The sequence below is a fragment of the Branchiostoma belcheri genome, unplaced genomic scaffold (assembly GCF_001625305.1).
Source record: "Branchiostoma belcheri isolate BF01 breed outbred unplaced genomic scaffold, Haploidv18h27 scaffold18, whole genome shotgun sequence".
Lineage (NCBI taxonomy): Eukaryota > Metazoa > Chordata > Leptocardii > Amphioxiformes > Branchiostomatidae > Branchiostoma > Branchiostoma belcheri.
Window position 1 is genome coordinate 2,013,624 of NW_017803268.1, and position 15,966 is coordinate 2,029,589.

General features: G+C 42.2%; 2 protein-coding genes across 4 annotated transcripts in view; one reads left to right on the top strand and one right to left on the bottom strand.

Moving 5' to 3' along the window:
• The window catches only part of LOC109467414 (TBC1 domain family member 15-like), a 49,726-nt gene that overhangs the window by 12,804 nt on the left and 20,956 nt on the right, over positions 1-15,966 (bottom strand). The gene's annotated exons all lie outside the window — the stretch shown is intronic.
• Positions 10,773-15,481, top strand: LOC109467413 (slit homolog 2 protein-like). Its single transcript, XM_019765368.1, has one exon. The coding sequence runs from the start codon at positions 10,924-10,926 to the stop codon at positions 14,167-14,169; it is 3,246 nt and encodes a 1,081-aa protein (XP_019620927.1). The 5' UTR covers positions 10,773-10,923; the 3' UTR covers positions 14,170-15,481.

Genomic DNA, 15,966 nt, shown 5'->3' on the forward strand with positions numbered 1-15,966 from the left:
TGGGGGCTTCATTTGTGAAGTCAAAATGGTACCATAATTGTTTTCATGCCCTTGCTAGCAGTTATCCGTACTTTATGAGTTTGAATATTTTTTGGATTTATTAGGCAGCAAATTACCTTCAGGTTAGCTGCAATTCTGTGATACCGGTGGGTAGTATAATGAATGTAATCCTTTATTTTATTGCATTTTATAGTTCTGAAGATGGAACTTAAATAATAAGGCACTTGATAGCTGATGGGACATAATAATATCACATGAGAATAGTCTTTCTGTTTTTGATACCTCTTGTTGCTAAGTAATTGTCAGAACCACAGGACACCTTGTCTAATATTTGATCTTTTTATTTGTCTTTTTGTTATGCTCCTTGAGAATACTGATCCCTTTTGTCATTGGGAGCGGTAGAGTTCTAACCTTCTCCCTAAGGCCACACCAATTTAATTTGTTGGCTCTCGGATTCGCCTCTTCGTTTTTTTCTGATTTGCAAAAAAAAATTGATTCTGGTCCTGAATCAACTGAAAAATGCTCATGTTTTGCCCCCCAACAGTTGAGGAAAGTCCTTTTCTTCCTAGTTGTTACAGTTTTCCCATCTATCATTGCAGTGGTTTGATTAAAAGTTCAAAATTCAATATTTAAATTTTAACCCGGCCTTTTGTGTTGACTTCATGGCTCATTTTGTAGCATTTAAGCCTATAATAGGATGCCTAGACCTGTTTTTATTTTTATTTTTTTTCGCCCTGTCGCTTCATATTTTTTCTGAAAAAATCCGAGAACCAACAAATTAAATTGGTGTGGCCTTACATGTACATAAATTTGCAAATGATATACACAGTCAGATAAGGGTACCACTTTTTTTTAATGTTATTGTCAACATGACATATCCTATTATGACTCCACAACGTATAAACTATGATATGTGTAGATTGAATTGACTGGATCATGTCCTTGTTCACCAGTATAACCATCAACATATGTACCTGCCTCAAAAATCATGAATGGACCATTCACAACTATCTATCAAAAGTGTCAGTTAAACAGCATGTCAGCAGAATGTACTATGCATGAACGAAACCCATATTGTATCGTGCATCGCACTTTGGCAGAATGTCTTGCTTAAGATCCTATATAGGTATGACATCCTGTCTATAGTTTTCAAATGTTAATGTGAGAAAAGATTATCAGTCTGCACCAGGCAAAATTCTGATTAAACATAATATAGACCAAACATCCAACAAAACCTGTGCTCAGTTCAACCAATAAATGAGGGGATGTTCAATGTATCGTGCATAGCACTTTGGTAGAATGTCTTGCTTAAGGTCCTGTATAGGTATGATATCACGTCTATATAGTTTTCAAATGTTAATGTCAGAAAAGATATCATCTGCACCAGGCAGAATTCTGATGAAACATAATATTGATCAAACATCCAACGAAACCTGTGCTCAGTTCAACCAATGAGGGCATGCAAGGGGGGGTAGTGATTACGAATTACGCAAAATTTTCGCCGCCTATTACGAATTATGTTAAAGTCTCAGAGCTGATTACGACTTTACGATTTGCGGCTAAGGCCACACCAATTTAATTTGTTGGTTCTCGGATTTTTTTAGAAAAATATGAAGCGACAGGGCGAAAAAAAATAAAAATAAAAACAGGTCTAGGCATCCAATTATAGGCTTAAATGCTACAAAATGAGCCATGAAGTCAACACAAAAGGCTGGGTTAAAATTTAAACATTGAATTTTGAACTTTTAATCAAACCACTGCAATGATAGATGGGAAAACTGTAACAACTAGGAAGGAAAGGACTTTCCTCAACTGTTGGGGGGCAAAACATGAGCATTTTTCAGTTGATTCAGGACCAGAATCAATTTATTTTTTTTGCAAATCAGAAAAAAACGAAGAGGCGAATCCGAGAACCAACAAATTAAATTGGTGTGGCCTAATGTCCAATTACGAATTACGTTGATTTTTGCGGAGGCTGCCTACGAATTACGAAGTCTAAAACGGCCTGATTACGCCTTACGAAAAAGGGCTTGCAGGCCCTCACCAATGAGTAAGTGGATGTGCGAAGTTCAACTTTTTGCATTTGTATTCTTTTGTTTTGCAAATCTGTGTCTTGACTGAGGCAGATAACACCCATTAGATGAGTTTCTACCATCTGGCATTGCTAAAACTACATGCACTTGACCGTGCTACCCGATATCCAGAAGGCAAAAGTTTTTCCCGCCCCCATGTCTTGACCCTTCCTTAAACACATCGCTTTGGGGCATCTTGCCATGCCACCCGCCTGAAAGAAAGACATGTGTCTTCCCAGATCGTCTTTGATGCTCAAAATTTCCGTAACGAGGCAGCTTAAACGCTCCCATGAAAAATTCAGCCCTAAACCTTCTACCTACATTCCAGCTCACTGAACAGATACTGGTAAGCTTCAAATTTATCCCAGTACAACTTGAAGACTTCAAAGCAAAAGTATTAGTTGAGAAAACAAATATTTGCATCCTTCTTGTATATAAGACGGGTTTCTACATGTATGTAGTACATTTGCAAAAACAACCTTTACAATGAATTTCTTTGCTCATCTTCTAAAAGGCTCCAATATCTATACAAGGATTGTTACTCAAGCAACTGGATAAGTTTTGAAAACTGTCAGACATTTCAAGTTTCATCAACTACTTTTTGTCAGTGACTGTAGTGGATGTTATTTTGAAATGTCTGACAGTTTTCAAAAATTATCCAGTTGCTTGAGAAGCAGTTGCTTGTGTATCTTATTACCTGGATGTCTAAGGTTCTTTGACTATCCAAATAATTGCATTTCTTTAATTGGCTACTTTTTCCTCAATTTCATGGGTCTAGCCTGCAGATACAGAGGGGCATTGGGACATCCGCACAGCAGCAAAGATGTGGCTGCTTGCCGGGCTAACGCTGCTAGTGCTCCTGGAGGTAGGACCTGTCTCCACACAGATGTCTCTCTATCCTGAGGAGAAGGCAAACTCCTTCTCCAGAGTGTGTCCTCGTGACTGTTTCTGTACAAACACTCAGAAACGACAGACCTTCTGCTATAACATGGACTACATGCCTATAGGCCTCAACCCACATACTCGGGGCCTACTCATCGCTGACAGTTCCTTCACCACCATTGAAAACAATGCCTTCAAAGGTGTTCCTTACCTTGTCGAGATGAATATGACAGATAATCTTATAACAACCATTTACCCAGGTGCCTTCAATTTCCTAGAACTACTTGAAAAGTTGGACCTATCAAACAACAAGCTTACAACATTTCCCAGAGAGGCTATAGCTAAGGTTGGCAAACAGCTCAAGTCTTTAAACATAGGTGGTAACCCGATCGCAGAAAGTCTTACAGCTGAATCCTTTGAAGGCATGGAAGCTCTTGAAGAGCTGTATCTGTACAACATGAACCTAAGTGTTCTTGAGAATGGTCTTCTTCAGGGCCTGAAATCGCTAAAGGTCCTGGATCTCTCCAAAAACAACTTTAAATCACTTCCAGAGGAGGCGATTCAAGGACTTGACAATCTAACGGAGATTGTGATGTTCGGAAACCCTTTCGTCTGTGACAAAGATGCCTTGTGGCTTCAGGAATGGTATGAGAGGAGCCCACCTAAGATTGGACCTGGCCCCACCTGTATGGAGCCTCCACGTTTAGCTGGTTATGCTGCAGCTGCCTTGCCAAGTGCAGTACTTTCACCGGAATATGAAATGGTGATAGCAGACTACAGAACTGATCCTCCTACTATAACCCCTCTAGCAGAAGATGCTATTATCAAAGGTCTCATATGGAGGTGTCCAACCACCACCATCCTCACAATAGAACAGTTTAAAGAGTGCGTTGAAATGGTGGAACTGGACATCAGTGAAAATAACATTGTTGACATTCAACCTGGAGCATTCAGTAGGTTGAAAAAGCTCAGATTCCTCTACCTAAGAGACAACGCGCTGACGAAAATTACAGCATCGGTCCTAGAAGGTCTGACAAATCTTGAGATTCTGGACGTGTCAAATAATCAGATCATTTGTCTGCCTCCAAACATTAAAGAGCTACTGCCGAATTTGAAGTTCGTTGTAGGATACAATAACCCATGGACCTGCGATTGCAACCTGGCTGCTCATTGGGACTTGTTCGCACACCACTTCCACGAAAAAGCTGCCGTCTGCGCCTTTCCACCAGAGTTGGAGGGTAAGTTGATACGAGAAGTTTCCAAAGAGGCGATGGTCTGCACTCCTCCTGAAATCCTTTTCGTGAACGAGTACGTTACTGTGCAGGAGACTGGGGACGCTTTCCTGCACTGTAGAACATCAGGTTTACCTGTTCCAACCATACAGTGGAAGACTCCTGATGGCAATGTTGTCACCATTGACGAACCAGTTGGAAATAAGGAGGTTCTCAATAATGGGACCCTTTGGATAAAGGGTGCCACGGGTTACGACGGTGGTAGCTACATCTGCAGTGCTGACAACGGTGGTGGCAAAGCTCGCGGGAACACCACACTACGCGTCTGTCCGGAACATTGCCGCTGCCTGGATATACTATCCGTCCACTGCTTTCAAGCTAACGTTTCCAAGATTCCGTCAGACACGCGTCTCTTCCTGATGCTTGGCACTGACCTAAAAGAAGTCAGAAAAGATCTGTTCGAAGATCTGGTAGACTTGGAAGAGCTGGATCTCGATAATAACCAAATCACGGACATTGACGTTGGAGCTTTCGAAGACCTTCCAAAACTGCGACTGCTGTTCTTATATCGGAATGCCTTAGGAAAGCTTCAAACAGGCGTGTTCAAGGGCATGATCAACCTACAAAAGATCTATTTATCCTCAAACAACATCACTAAAGTAGAAGACAGAGCATTTGAGGGCCTGAATAATTTACTGATAATCCAGCTTCATGAGAATCAGATTGAAGAGATCGGTGATGGTGCCTTTGAGGGACTTCCAACACTCATTGACTTGGACCTCCACCTTAACAACCTCACAACCATCCCCGGAAAGGCCATCTCAACTCTATCGAACCTAAAGCGAGTCCAGCTCTTTGAAAATATGATCACAATGGTCAAGGAGCATGATTTCAAGGACTTGGAGAGGCTGCAGATCATTTACTTACAGGACAATCTCATTCAGATGATTGAAAATGGTGCCTTCGAAAACCTGCCTGCCTTGCAGTGGTTGGACCTTTCCAGCAACAAGCTCATAGTTATTCCTTCAGGTGTTTTCAACGGACTTGATGCGCTGCAACGCCTGGACTTGAGTGACAATGCCCTTATAACATTGTCTGGGTCCCTCAGGACTGAGCTTCCTTCCCTCAAGTTTGTAATCGGAGGAGGAAACTCTTGGCACTGTGACTGCAACATGATTCTTCTCCGTGACTGGTTCGGTTACTCCAATGTTCAACCCCCTCCAATAGCATTCCCAATCGAAGGTAGCCCCCCCTACAGGCCATACCTTGACCCTGACCCCATCCTTACTGAGGAGTTCCTCCAGCATGCTAGTAACCCACCACTCCGGCCCGTACCCTACCACGAAGAGGGTAGCTCCCCCGGAGACAATGCACGTGCCTCTCCTTGTGTGGAGGAAAATGAGAACACTCTACCAGATGACAGTTACAGCTATAGTCGACAATATCAGTACGGTGGTGGAGGTGGTTATGACTACAATAATCATTACAGTGCTGCATATACCGGTTATGGGCGTAAAAGAAAGAAGCGTCAAGCGGCAAGTAGAGTTGCAACCTGTGCGACTCCGCCAGAGTTTGCCGATCAAAATATCGACACAGTCCCAATCTCCAGGCTGGTCTGTGAGGCCATCCTCTTTGTCGAAAATGGAGTAAAAGTCGTTATTGGGCATCGTGCTAAACTCTCTTGTGTTATCACTGAAGAAATTGGTATTGGTAAGTTTTGGGTGACGCCCCAAGGTGCTGTGGTCAAGTTTGGTGGAAGCGAGGGCCGTGTCAGGGTGTCTGGCGATGGTACCCTAACTATCGACAGGGTAGAAGAAGAGGATGCTGGTGGATATGTGTGCCTGGGTGGCACAAAACCTGTTATACACTTTCTATACTATGTGAAACAAACTTCTTTACCACCTCCACCATCAGTGATTGCATAGGTGAAGACGTAGAGAGCTAAACTTCACATAAACTACTACTCTGATGTCCCGATTAAACGTACCGGTACGTTTATTTTTTTCGGCCCGAACGTCCACCCGGTACACTCTTTTAGGGACGGTACGTTTATTAATTTTTGGGAAAAAAATTGTCCATACGTACCGCACCATCAGCAAGTGGCCGGCGGCCGCAAAATTCGGCAACACGTCACAGATAAATATTTGGTCCATGATAGCGGCATTTCCCATGAATATAATGTATATTATTTATTTTTCGTCTGCTGTCCATTTTTAAGTCCCAAAACGTCTGAAAAAGCAAAAATTTGCCCACAAAACCGAAGGGGAAGGCGAGTAGCTAATCGACGTATTTAGCACATGGCGGCCGCAAGTCCTTGTCAAAATCAGCAACGCGGCAGAAAAATGCCTGGTCCATTTTAGCGATATTTACCATGAAAAAAACGTATGTGGTTTATTTTCCCTCTGGTGTTAGTTTTTAGGTCCCGAAACCCCTAAAAAAGTAGAAATTTGCCCACAAGACGGACGGCCGACGTGGGGAGGGCGCCTAGCGCCTGAGCAGCATGACCCGTAAAACGTCAAAGGTCATAGGGCACCCATATTGCGCAATCACCGTAAAAGCGCCGATTTAGCTAGTTTAAAATTGATACAATCACATTATCGATTAAAAAAAAAACAATGAGATGGAAACCAATCAAAATTTTATGCTGAATAATATTTTTTTTCCTCAAAAGTTTTTTTCTTCAGAAGTTTTTCTTCTTCAGAATCCAGACTTTGACCAGACTACTTGTTTGTTGTTATTTTTTTTTCCTCACCACCACCACCGGTCACGCTGGGGAACGACCACTTCCCTAAGCATTAGACCCCGCGAGGGATATTGCTTAGTATTGTATAGAACTAGAACTAGACTAGACAATGTACCATACCAAATAATTATTATGTTGAAATGGATTTTGTTGTACATATACTCATTAAACCCCTATATTTGTTGCAGGAGAAGGCTTAGCAAAGTGCATTTCAGAAGTGTAAAATGCAATAGCTTCTCCTACGGATTTTGTATTTCCCCAAAACAAGTACAATATATATATATATACTCATTAATTAAAGTGATATATACTCACTAATTAAATGTAACAGTGAAAGATTTGCCCATATATTGGTATTGAAATAAAGAGCACATTTTAGTATCATGGACACACAGTTCACCTGTCAATTTGGTCATTTTCCGGGGGGTACGTTTATTCCGGAGGGTATGTTTATTAGACTTTGAAGATTTGTCCGGGGGGTATGTTTATTCCGGGGGGTATGTTTATTAGGGACATGAGAGTAGTATTAGTAAGTCAAAACATCTGGGGGATTTCTAGTATGCCTGCAGCGAAGTTTTGTAACTTTTCTGTCTTCAAACAACATTTTTATCCTAAACCATACACAGTGGCATGATAAAATTATAAGCAATTCATAGCATTTAAAGCAACACCTGGACGAGTTAGAAAAAGAACAATTTGTTTAAAGAATTTTCAAAAGAGGAATGTCTATAGAATCTGATACAAATGTAACATATAATGTTTTCTTTTTTAGGCATAGTTTATCATCCCTTTTCATATATGCATCAAAATAAAAATTAGCTTACAATGAAAGCTCATATATCAGGTTTTCTAACTAGATCTTTATGATGTATTATATTCAATTGTGTTGAGATCCATTATATCATTCTATGTAGACTAAAGTTACTAAACACAGCCCCTTTATTATTTTCATGTACACGTATTTGCTCTGACTCATACTCTCATGAGGATTACGGTATCATGCATATGACATCAGTGCAGATTAATGTAGGAATTAGAAATGTCTTTACTAAAATTTATTCTCCCTATCTCATAATGTTTATATGTTAAATGATGCATTTGCTTTCAACAATTCATGTGAAGTGAAATAAAATACGATACATGTATATCATAATGCTATTGAACAATCAATAATTTGTTTGGAAGATTTTGAGCCGAAAAATAAGACATTATGAACTATGGATCAACTAGAAACTGTTAAGAAACATCTAATTCTTTATTTGGCATGTTGTAGGTGGTACCATACAGTACAAACTACAAAAATCCACAGGCATTTGTCTGCCCAATATAAGGTTGGGTGCAAGTAGACATCAGAAATACCTGCTCAGCTTCAATTTTACCTGCACTAACCAGTATATGCAGATGGTATTTCAAATGCCCTGCCAGCTGAATCCAAAATGAAAGCCAACATGTGTTCTGTCTTAGCACATGTACTATACCACTGTTACAGAATTGTTTCTACCATAAACTGAAAACACAGTCAGCACTCCATTTTCCCTCCTCCTGCGAAACTAAGTTCTCACAGACTTACTGAAAAACGATTTACAGCAAATATGTTAGACCACAACAACAGCTGCCCATGTGGTTCTTATCCACATTTTTGTTGCCGAGCCCTTAAACCAGTTGGAAAACGTCCCGTTTCCATGACAACGGGGGCAAAACAGCCACCCCTGAAAAGTTCAGAACTAATCGTATTTGAAGAGCTTGGAGACAGCCAAGGAATAGCCAAAAGCAATTGTCTGCCAAAAGCCGCTTGCAGTCTGCATGCTTCAGTCTGCGAAAGTTCCAGACCAGGAATAAGCTCCGTGTCTTCAGAGCGATTCCCTTAAACCATCACCTGCGTTTTACAACTGCTGGACGTTTGGTGAGTTTCCTTTCTTTTATATTTTGATGATACTACTTTATATAATATGCACGCAAGGTTACCAAGAAAGCAAAAGATTATTAGAAAGGACTAAATTGTGAGTTTAGAACTGACAGGTTTTTGCCATAATTGTACTCTCGTCTAACCAGCCTCACTTCTCATTAAGTCATCAAAAGTTACATACCCAGACTCTCAACTGAATCAAGCAAAACCTAGCACCAAAAGACAACATCTAGCGAGATATTAGACATTCAAGAAGGACAACAACAACTCGTTTAATGCAGTGGGTTCTTTAGCATCCTCAGTGTCTCTCTTTTAAAACATGAGACACGTAGGAGGAGAATGTTATCATACTATCTTGCATCAGTTTTATGATTTGCTTGAGAAAGTACAGACAAAGTACACCTGGTCCAGCTTTTCTACCAATTTCAGTTTTTTGCGACATTCTTTATTTGTGATGGATGCCTTAAATTTTGCCTAGGGGCATGAAATATATCTTTGTCAGGATGCCAAAACGTTCAGAAAAATGTGACCAAGGAGCACAAAAACAATGTCTGAGGTACGTAGGAGTTGAAATTTGTTAAAACTATGGCAGCCGCAGAACGCGCTTTGTACATGTACCTCAATTTCAAGGAACTTTTCTGATATAAAAACTAATAAAAGGCAATGTTGGAATTCTGAGAAAAATATATTTGACGCTCCTGGACATTCAAAAAATGTAAGTAGGGATTTGTAAGGATTGCAGAGCTTCAAGGGATCACATGACCTTGGCATAAGCTCCTGTGTTGAGAGCCTTTAACACCTTGAGTTCATTAAACGGTTCATATCACACCCTGGTACAAATCTATTAAGTCCCAAGTACAGACAATACAAGTTAAACCATCTTCAGGTACAGAAAAGCGAGAGTTTACTGATTATCTAGCAAGGTTGAGCACCAATATGTGCTTTAATCTAATTATGTAGTGGCAGTCATCAGCTTTAATAGACAATAAGGCCACACCAATTTAATTTCTTGGTTAATAGATTTTTCTAGAAAAATAATGGAGCGGGCGGGCGGAAAAAAATCAAAATAAAAACAGGCCTAGGCATCCTATTATGGCCCAAAATGGTACGATAGGTGCCATGAAGTCAACACACCAGGCTGGTTCAAAAGTTAAACAATGAATTTTGAGCTTTTAATGATACCACGTCATTGAAAGATGGAATGATTGTAACAAGTAGTAAGAAAAGGGCTGTTTTCAACTGTTCAGGGCAAAATATGAGCATTTTGCAGTTCATTTTGAATTTTTATTTTTATTTGCAAATCAGAAAAAAATGAAGCGGCAAATCCGTTAACCAAGAAATTAAATTGGTGTGGCCTATAGTTGACTTTATAATGACCTTGATTGCTGCTTTGATTGAGACCTTGCACTGACAAACTTGCCCATTGCTTGTGACCTTAGGTAATCAATGTTGCAACTGTCCCATCTTTTATCATCTTTCCCAAGTTAAACACCTGCCATCAAAAATTCAAAACACGTGAGGTATTCACCATACCACATTCAATACAGAAAAATGAAGCTTTTTCCCTTGTAAAAAGAGTATACACTGTGGAATCCACATAATGGTCACAGTCTTCACAATTACACTTTGGATAGCTCAGACTGGGAAGGTTGCCCAGTGATCTTAAACCAGCCCATCTCCTGCTGTACCCATCTGTGTACACTTGACACTGATCCCTGGCAAAGGCCCTGGAGGGGTTTAACAGGAATAAACAAGGATTACTGCCTGCTTACTGGAACTTATCCATCTTGATCTTCATCTTAGGAGCTTACCGCAAAGCTAGATTTCCTACATGTAGTACTGGATTTCACTATTTGTCTTATTTTTGTCGTCTACTCCTACAGCACTGTGCAATAATGTAGGTCAAGTAAAATTGATGCCTTTTAAAATTGGTGTCTTTGTCATAGTCTTGTTGGAAGATTTCAGTCAAAATCTTCCTCTGAATGTGAACTTGAATCATGTTTTTTCTCACTCTGTAGGGTACTGGGCAGCAGTGCAGACAAAAAAGCAAAGAAACACAGGCCTTAGGCCTCCCACACAACTGCAACAATGTGGAAGATCGCCAGGTTCATTCTGCTTGTAGCTGTGCAGGTGGGTGTGGCTCAGGGTCAGCCAGGCTGCCCTCAAAGCTGCTTCTGTTATCCCAATTACATCGCGTACTGTCGTAACCTGGACGCCATGCCCGTCGGCCTGAGTCCACGTACAAGAGGTCTCCTCGTCGCAGACAGTACCTTCACGACCCTTCCAAAGAACGCCTTCATGGGGCTTCCGTACCTCGTAGAGCTGAATATTACAGAGACCCTTCTAGCAAGTATCCACCCAGATGCCTTCAATGGGTTGAAGAAACTTGAAGTGCTGGACCTTTCAAACAACAAGCTCAAAACCTTTCCTGGAGCAGCCATGGCCAAACTTGGGAAAAAACTGAAGTCTCTAAACCTGGGTGGTAACTGGCTAGCAGGAAGTCTTACAGCCGACTCCTTTAAAGGCTTGGAGGCTCTTGAGGGGCTCTATCTGTATAATACCAACTTTACCACAATTGAAGAAGGGCTATTTGCAAGTCTGAAGAAACTTACCGTACTGGATCTCTCCAAAAACAACTTCGAGGCTCTTCCCGAGGGAGCAATCAAGGGACTTGACAACTTGAAGGAAATCGTCATGTTTGGAAACCCTTTTACCTGCGACAAAGATGCATCTTGGCTTAGCGGCTGGATCGAGAAGAACCCACCTGAGATCGGAGCTGGTCCCACCTGTATGGATCCTCCACGCTTTGCTGGTTATGCTGCAGCTGCCCTTTCAAGTGAAGTACTTTCAGCAGAGTATGAAATGAAACTGATAGACTGCAATGTTGAACCAACACCACCACCAGATACTCCACCAGGGGAGGACCGCCCTCCTCCTCCTGTCCAGGCAGCCAGTATCAAAGGCCTCGTCTGGAAATGCCCATCCACCTACGTCCTCAAAGCTGGTCAGTTCGAAGAGTACACTGACCTTGAGGAGCTGGACATCAGTGGAAATGGCATTATCGACATTGAACCTGGAGCCTTCAGTTCTCTCAACAAGCTGAAGGTTCTCTACCTGAGCGAAAATTCCATCAAACGAATCAAACCAGCAGTGATGAACGATCTGAAGAGTGTTGAAGTCTTGGACGTGTCTGGAAACAAAATGTCCTACCTTCCTGCAGATATCAAAGAGCGGTTACCAAAGATAAAGTTCATCGTTGGCTACAACAATCCATGGTCCTGCGATTGCAACCTGGCTGCCAACATGGACTTGATTGCACACTACTTCCATGAAATCCCTGCCATCTGTGCTGCTCCTCAAGAGTTGGAGGGTCGGGAAGTGCGAGAAGTTCCTGAAGAGGCAATGACCTGCACCCCTCCAGTCATCACCTACATTGATGAATACGTGACAGTGAAGGAGGGCGGGGACGCTTTCCTGAACTGTGAGATAGCTGGCCTTCCTGTTCCACCTGCACAGTGGAAGACACCTGACGGTAAGATTGTCACCATTGACGAACCAGTTGGAAACAAGGAGGTTCTCGATAACGGGACCCTTTGGATCAAGAATGCTGTGGCTGATGATGGTGGTAACTACGTCTGCATTGCTGACAATGGAGGTGGAATAGATATGGCAAATGCCACATTGCGAGTCTGTCCCAGAGTTTGTCGCTGCCTGGACATTTTGACAGTCCACTGCTTCGAAGCTGACATTTCGAAGATTCCGGCTGATACACGTTTGTTCTTAATGCTGGGCACTGACCTAACTGAGGTGAAAAAGGACTTGTTCAAAGATTTGAAGGACTTAGAGGAACTGGATCTCGACAATAATCAAATCACTGACATTGAAGTTGGATCATTTGACGGCCTTGAAAACTTACGACTGCTCTTCCTGTACAGGAATGCTTTAGAAAAACTCGCATCAGGCTTATTCAAGGGCATGACAAATCTCCTACAGATCTACTTGTCCTCGAACAACATCACCACAGTAGAAGATGGAGCATTCGAGGGCCTTGAAAATCTACAGTTGATCCAGCTTCATGAAAATAAGATTGAAGAGATCGGTGATGGTGCCTTTAAGGGACTTCCAACTCTTATTGACTTGGACCTCCACCTTAACAACCTCACAACCGTCCCAGGAAAGGCCATCACGTCTCTTGAAAACCTCAGGCGTGTGCAGCTTTTTGACAACAAAATCAAGATCGTCAAGGAAGACGATTTCAAGGGTTTGGAAAGCCTTCAGCTGATCTATCTTCAGAACAATGACATCCAGGTGATTGAAAATGGTGCCTTTGCAGATCTTCCTGACTTACAATGGCTGGACCTTTCAAATAATAAGATAGTGATCATTCCTGCAGGTGTGTTCAAAGGACTTGATGCACTACAACGTCTAGACTTGAGCAACAATGCCCTGGTGACCTTACCTGCATCCCTCAGGACTGAGCTTCCTTCCCTGAGGTTTGTAATCGGAGCAGGAAACCCCTGGCACTGTGACTGCAACATGATTCCTCTCCGAGGGTGGTTCGGGTACTCCCCTGACCAACCACCCCCCCAAGGAGCAGGGCCTGCCCAGGGGGATCCCCCCTTCCGGCCGTACTACGAGCCCGACCCCCTCCTTCTACAAGAGTTCCTCCAGCGCGCAGGTGAAGGTCCCTTCCAGCCTGCTGGCCACTACGGAGGTAGAAGACGACGTCAAGCGCCGGGTGGCTTTGCCTCGTGTGCGACTCCGATAGCGTACGCCAACCAAGATGCCAACACCATCCCGCTCTCCAGCCTGATTTGCGAGGCCATCCTCTTTGTCGAAAACGGCCTCGCCGTCCTTATTGGTGAATCCGCAGAACTGCCCTGCAACATCTCCAAGGAGACCGGCGTCGGCAAGTTCTGGGCAACGCCCCAAGGAGCTGTCGTCAAGTTCGGTGGCAGCGTGAACAAGACAAAAGTGGCCGCCGACGGCACCCTGACCATCGAGAAAGTGGCGGAAGAAGACGCGGGCGCGTACGTGTGCGTGGGAGGGGAAGAACCTGTTGTTTACTTCCTGAACTACGTGAAGGAGGTCACCACGCCACCTCCTCCGCCAACGGAGCCACCAAAAGTAGAAGAAGAAGAGGAACCCCCAAAATTGGAGCCACCAGAAGAGGTCGAACCCCCGCCATTCCCACCTCGGGGAGTGGATGAACCACCTGAGACGTTCCCGGATGGCGGACTACTGCCGGCACCACCGATTGGGTTCCCTGACTTCCCAGACCCCGGCCCTCCACGACAACCACCACCAGGCATAAGACCCTTTGGCGGCCCATGAAAGTAACCAAGTAGAGGTGACGTAGCAAAGACACTATGACAACAGACCTGACAAACTGTGAGTAACCATCAACCACAAAAATGAACACAGGATAAGGGAAGTGATGAATCAAAGCAAGTAGCCTGGTTACCAGACCTATTTTAGTCCAATTTAGACCTAAAATAGGTTTGGTAACCAGGCTACTTGAGATATTGATATACAAGTATGCCTCAAACAGCTCTAAAAGTGCAGGACATGTATTTATGCAGGGCATTATCTAGTGCTGTGGGACTTCATAAGGGAGTTGCAATTAGCAAGAGACAATATCATTATAAGCCTTCGAAAAATATATAAAATTTGCTTTTCTCTACGCTTTCTACAGGCTACGGCTTCAAGATTACTGGTCCGTTCAAATAACCCACTGTATAAAACAACAGCCATATATATGAACAAGGCAGTAACCATAAAGTAGTAGCTAGGAAGGAAAAAACACCAATATTTAGACATTGCCTTGGCTTGTGGTGTCTCTTTCCACCTCCCCAGACATCTTAATTAATGATCTCCCCCATGAAAACAAACAGGCTGATAACAACAGCAGGGAAACTGCTGAGTTTACACAACAGGGGGCAACCAGTAATTATACCTGGGGAGGGAGGACAATCAGGGACTAACCATTTTATAAGGAGTAGGGATGCCAAGGACATTTAACCTTGATCAAATTTTAAAAAATCTCAAGATACCAATTGCACTGTTTTTCCTTTGGATATGCTTTGTAAACAAAATGTTATAAGATCATGCATAGGACAAAGTATTTTGATAGTGTATAAATAGCTGTGCCAGTTATCATCAAATTGCTTGTCTGCAATTAGATTGTTGGCTGTTATATTAAATATAACAGATTTAAAGATAGTGACACTGCTTTGCAAGCCAACTAATGTAACTGGACTTGTATTATAATGTAATACAGTATATTCCCATTGGTCTGCAATGGATAGCCAATGCAATTATGTTACGGAAGCTTTAAAGATGTATTCATTATGTTATACTTTAAGTATTATACATTGTACAATAGCTTTATGCATGCATCTGTATCTGATATGTAATGATAAATTTACTCAAAGGACTAAAATGGTATCGAAGAGATGTTCCCATGCACATGTATCATTAACAGTGGTAGAAATACTTTTTCCAGCATTCTGCAATATTGCGGAATGTCAAAATTTTATTCTGCAATTCAGATATACTTTCTGCAAAGACACAAAGTCTGGATCTAAACGCATGGCATATACTATGATATAGAAAATTGCATGTTGGCAAACATTTTACATGCAAAATTACGTGTATATTATAGAGTCAGTAGTAAACACAAAAGCTCTTAAACACCATTGAACCCCTAGCCTGATTTTTTCAGTCTGCAAAGTTGCAGGTTGCTTAATTTATCTTCTGCAATATTGAAAATGTCTCTGCAAAATGCAGACTCCAGATGGGTATTTCTAACACTGACATTTAGGATGAGTTTCCTATATAACTGATTTTACTGCTCATTTCTAACATTTTTTGCTGACAATCTACATGCACCTGCACAAACTTAGATATGCAGTGAAAAAGTACTTTTGGGCCAGAATGTCCAGACCACCCTAGTCCTTCCCCTACCCTTCCTAATGGTCAATTTTCCCCTAACATCCCCCAGGACCAGATTGTGTGTTTATCATGTGTTCCAGTCATTATTCTCCTGTAGTTCCCTGTGAGGGACAGGCTATTTGCGTAACCTGGATGTAGTAAGAGACACCCACCCATTACACAGGTTGTGGGGTGATG

Excerpts from the sequence above, each read along its gene's own strand:
- LOC109467413 (XM_019765368.1), top strand. The coding sequence starts at position 10,924 with ATGTGGAAGATCGCCAGGTTCATTCTGCTTGTAGCTGTGCAGGTGGGT.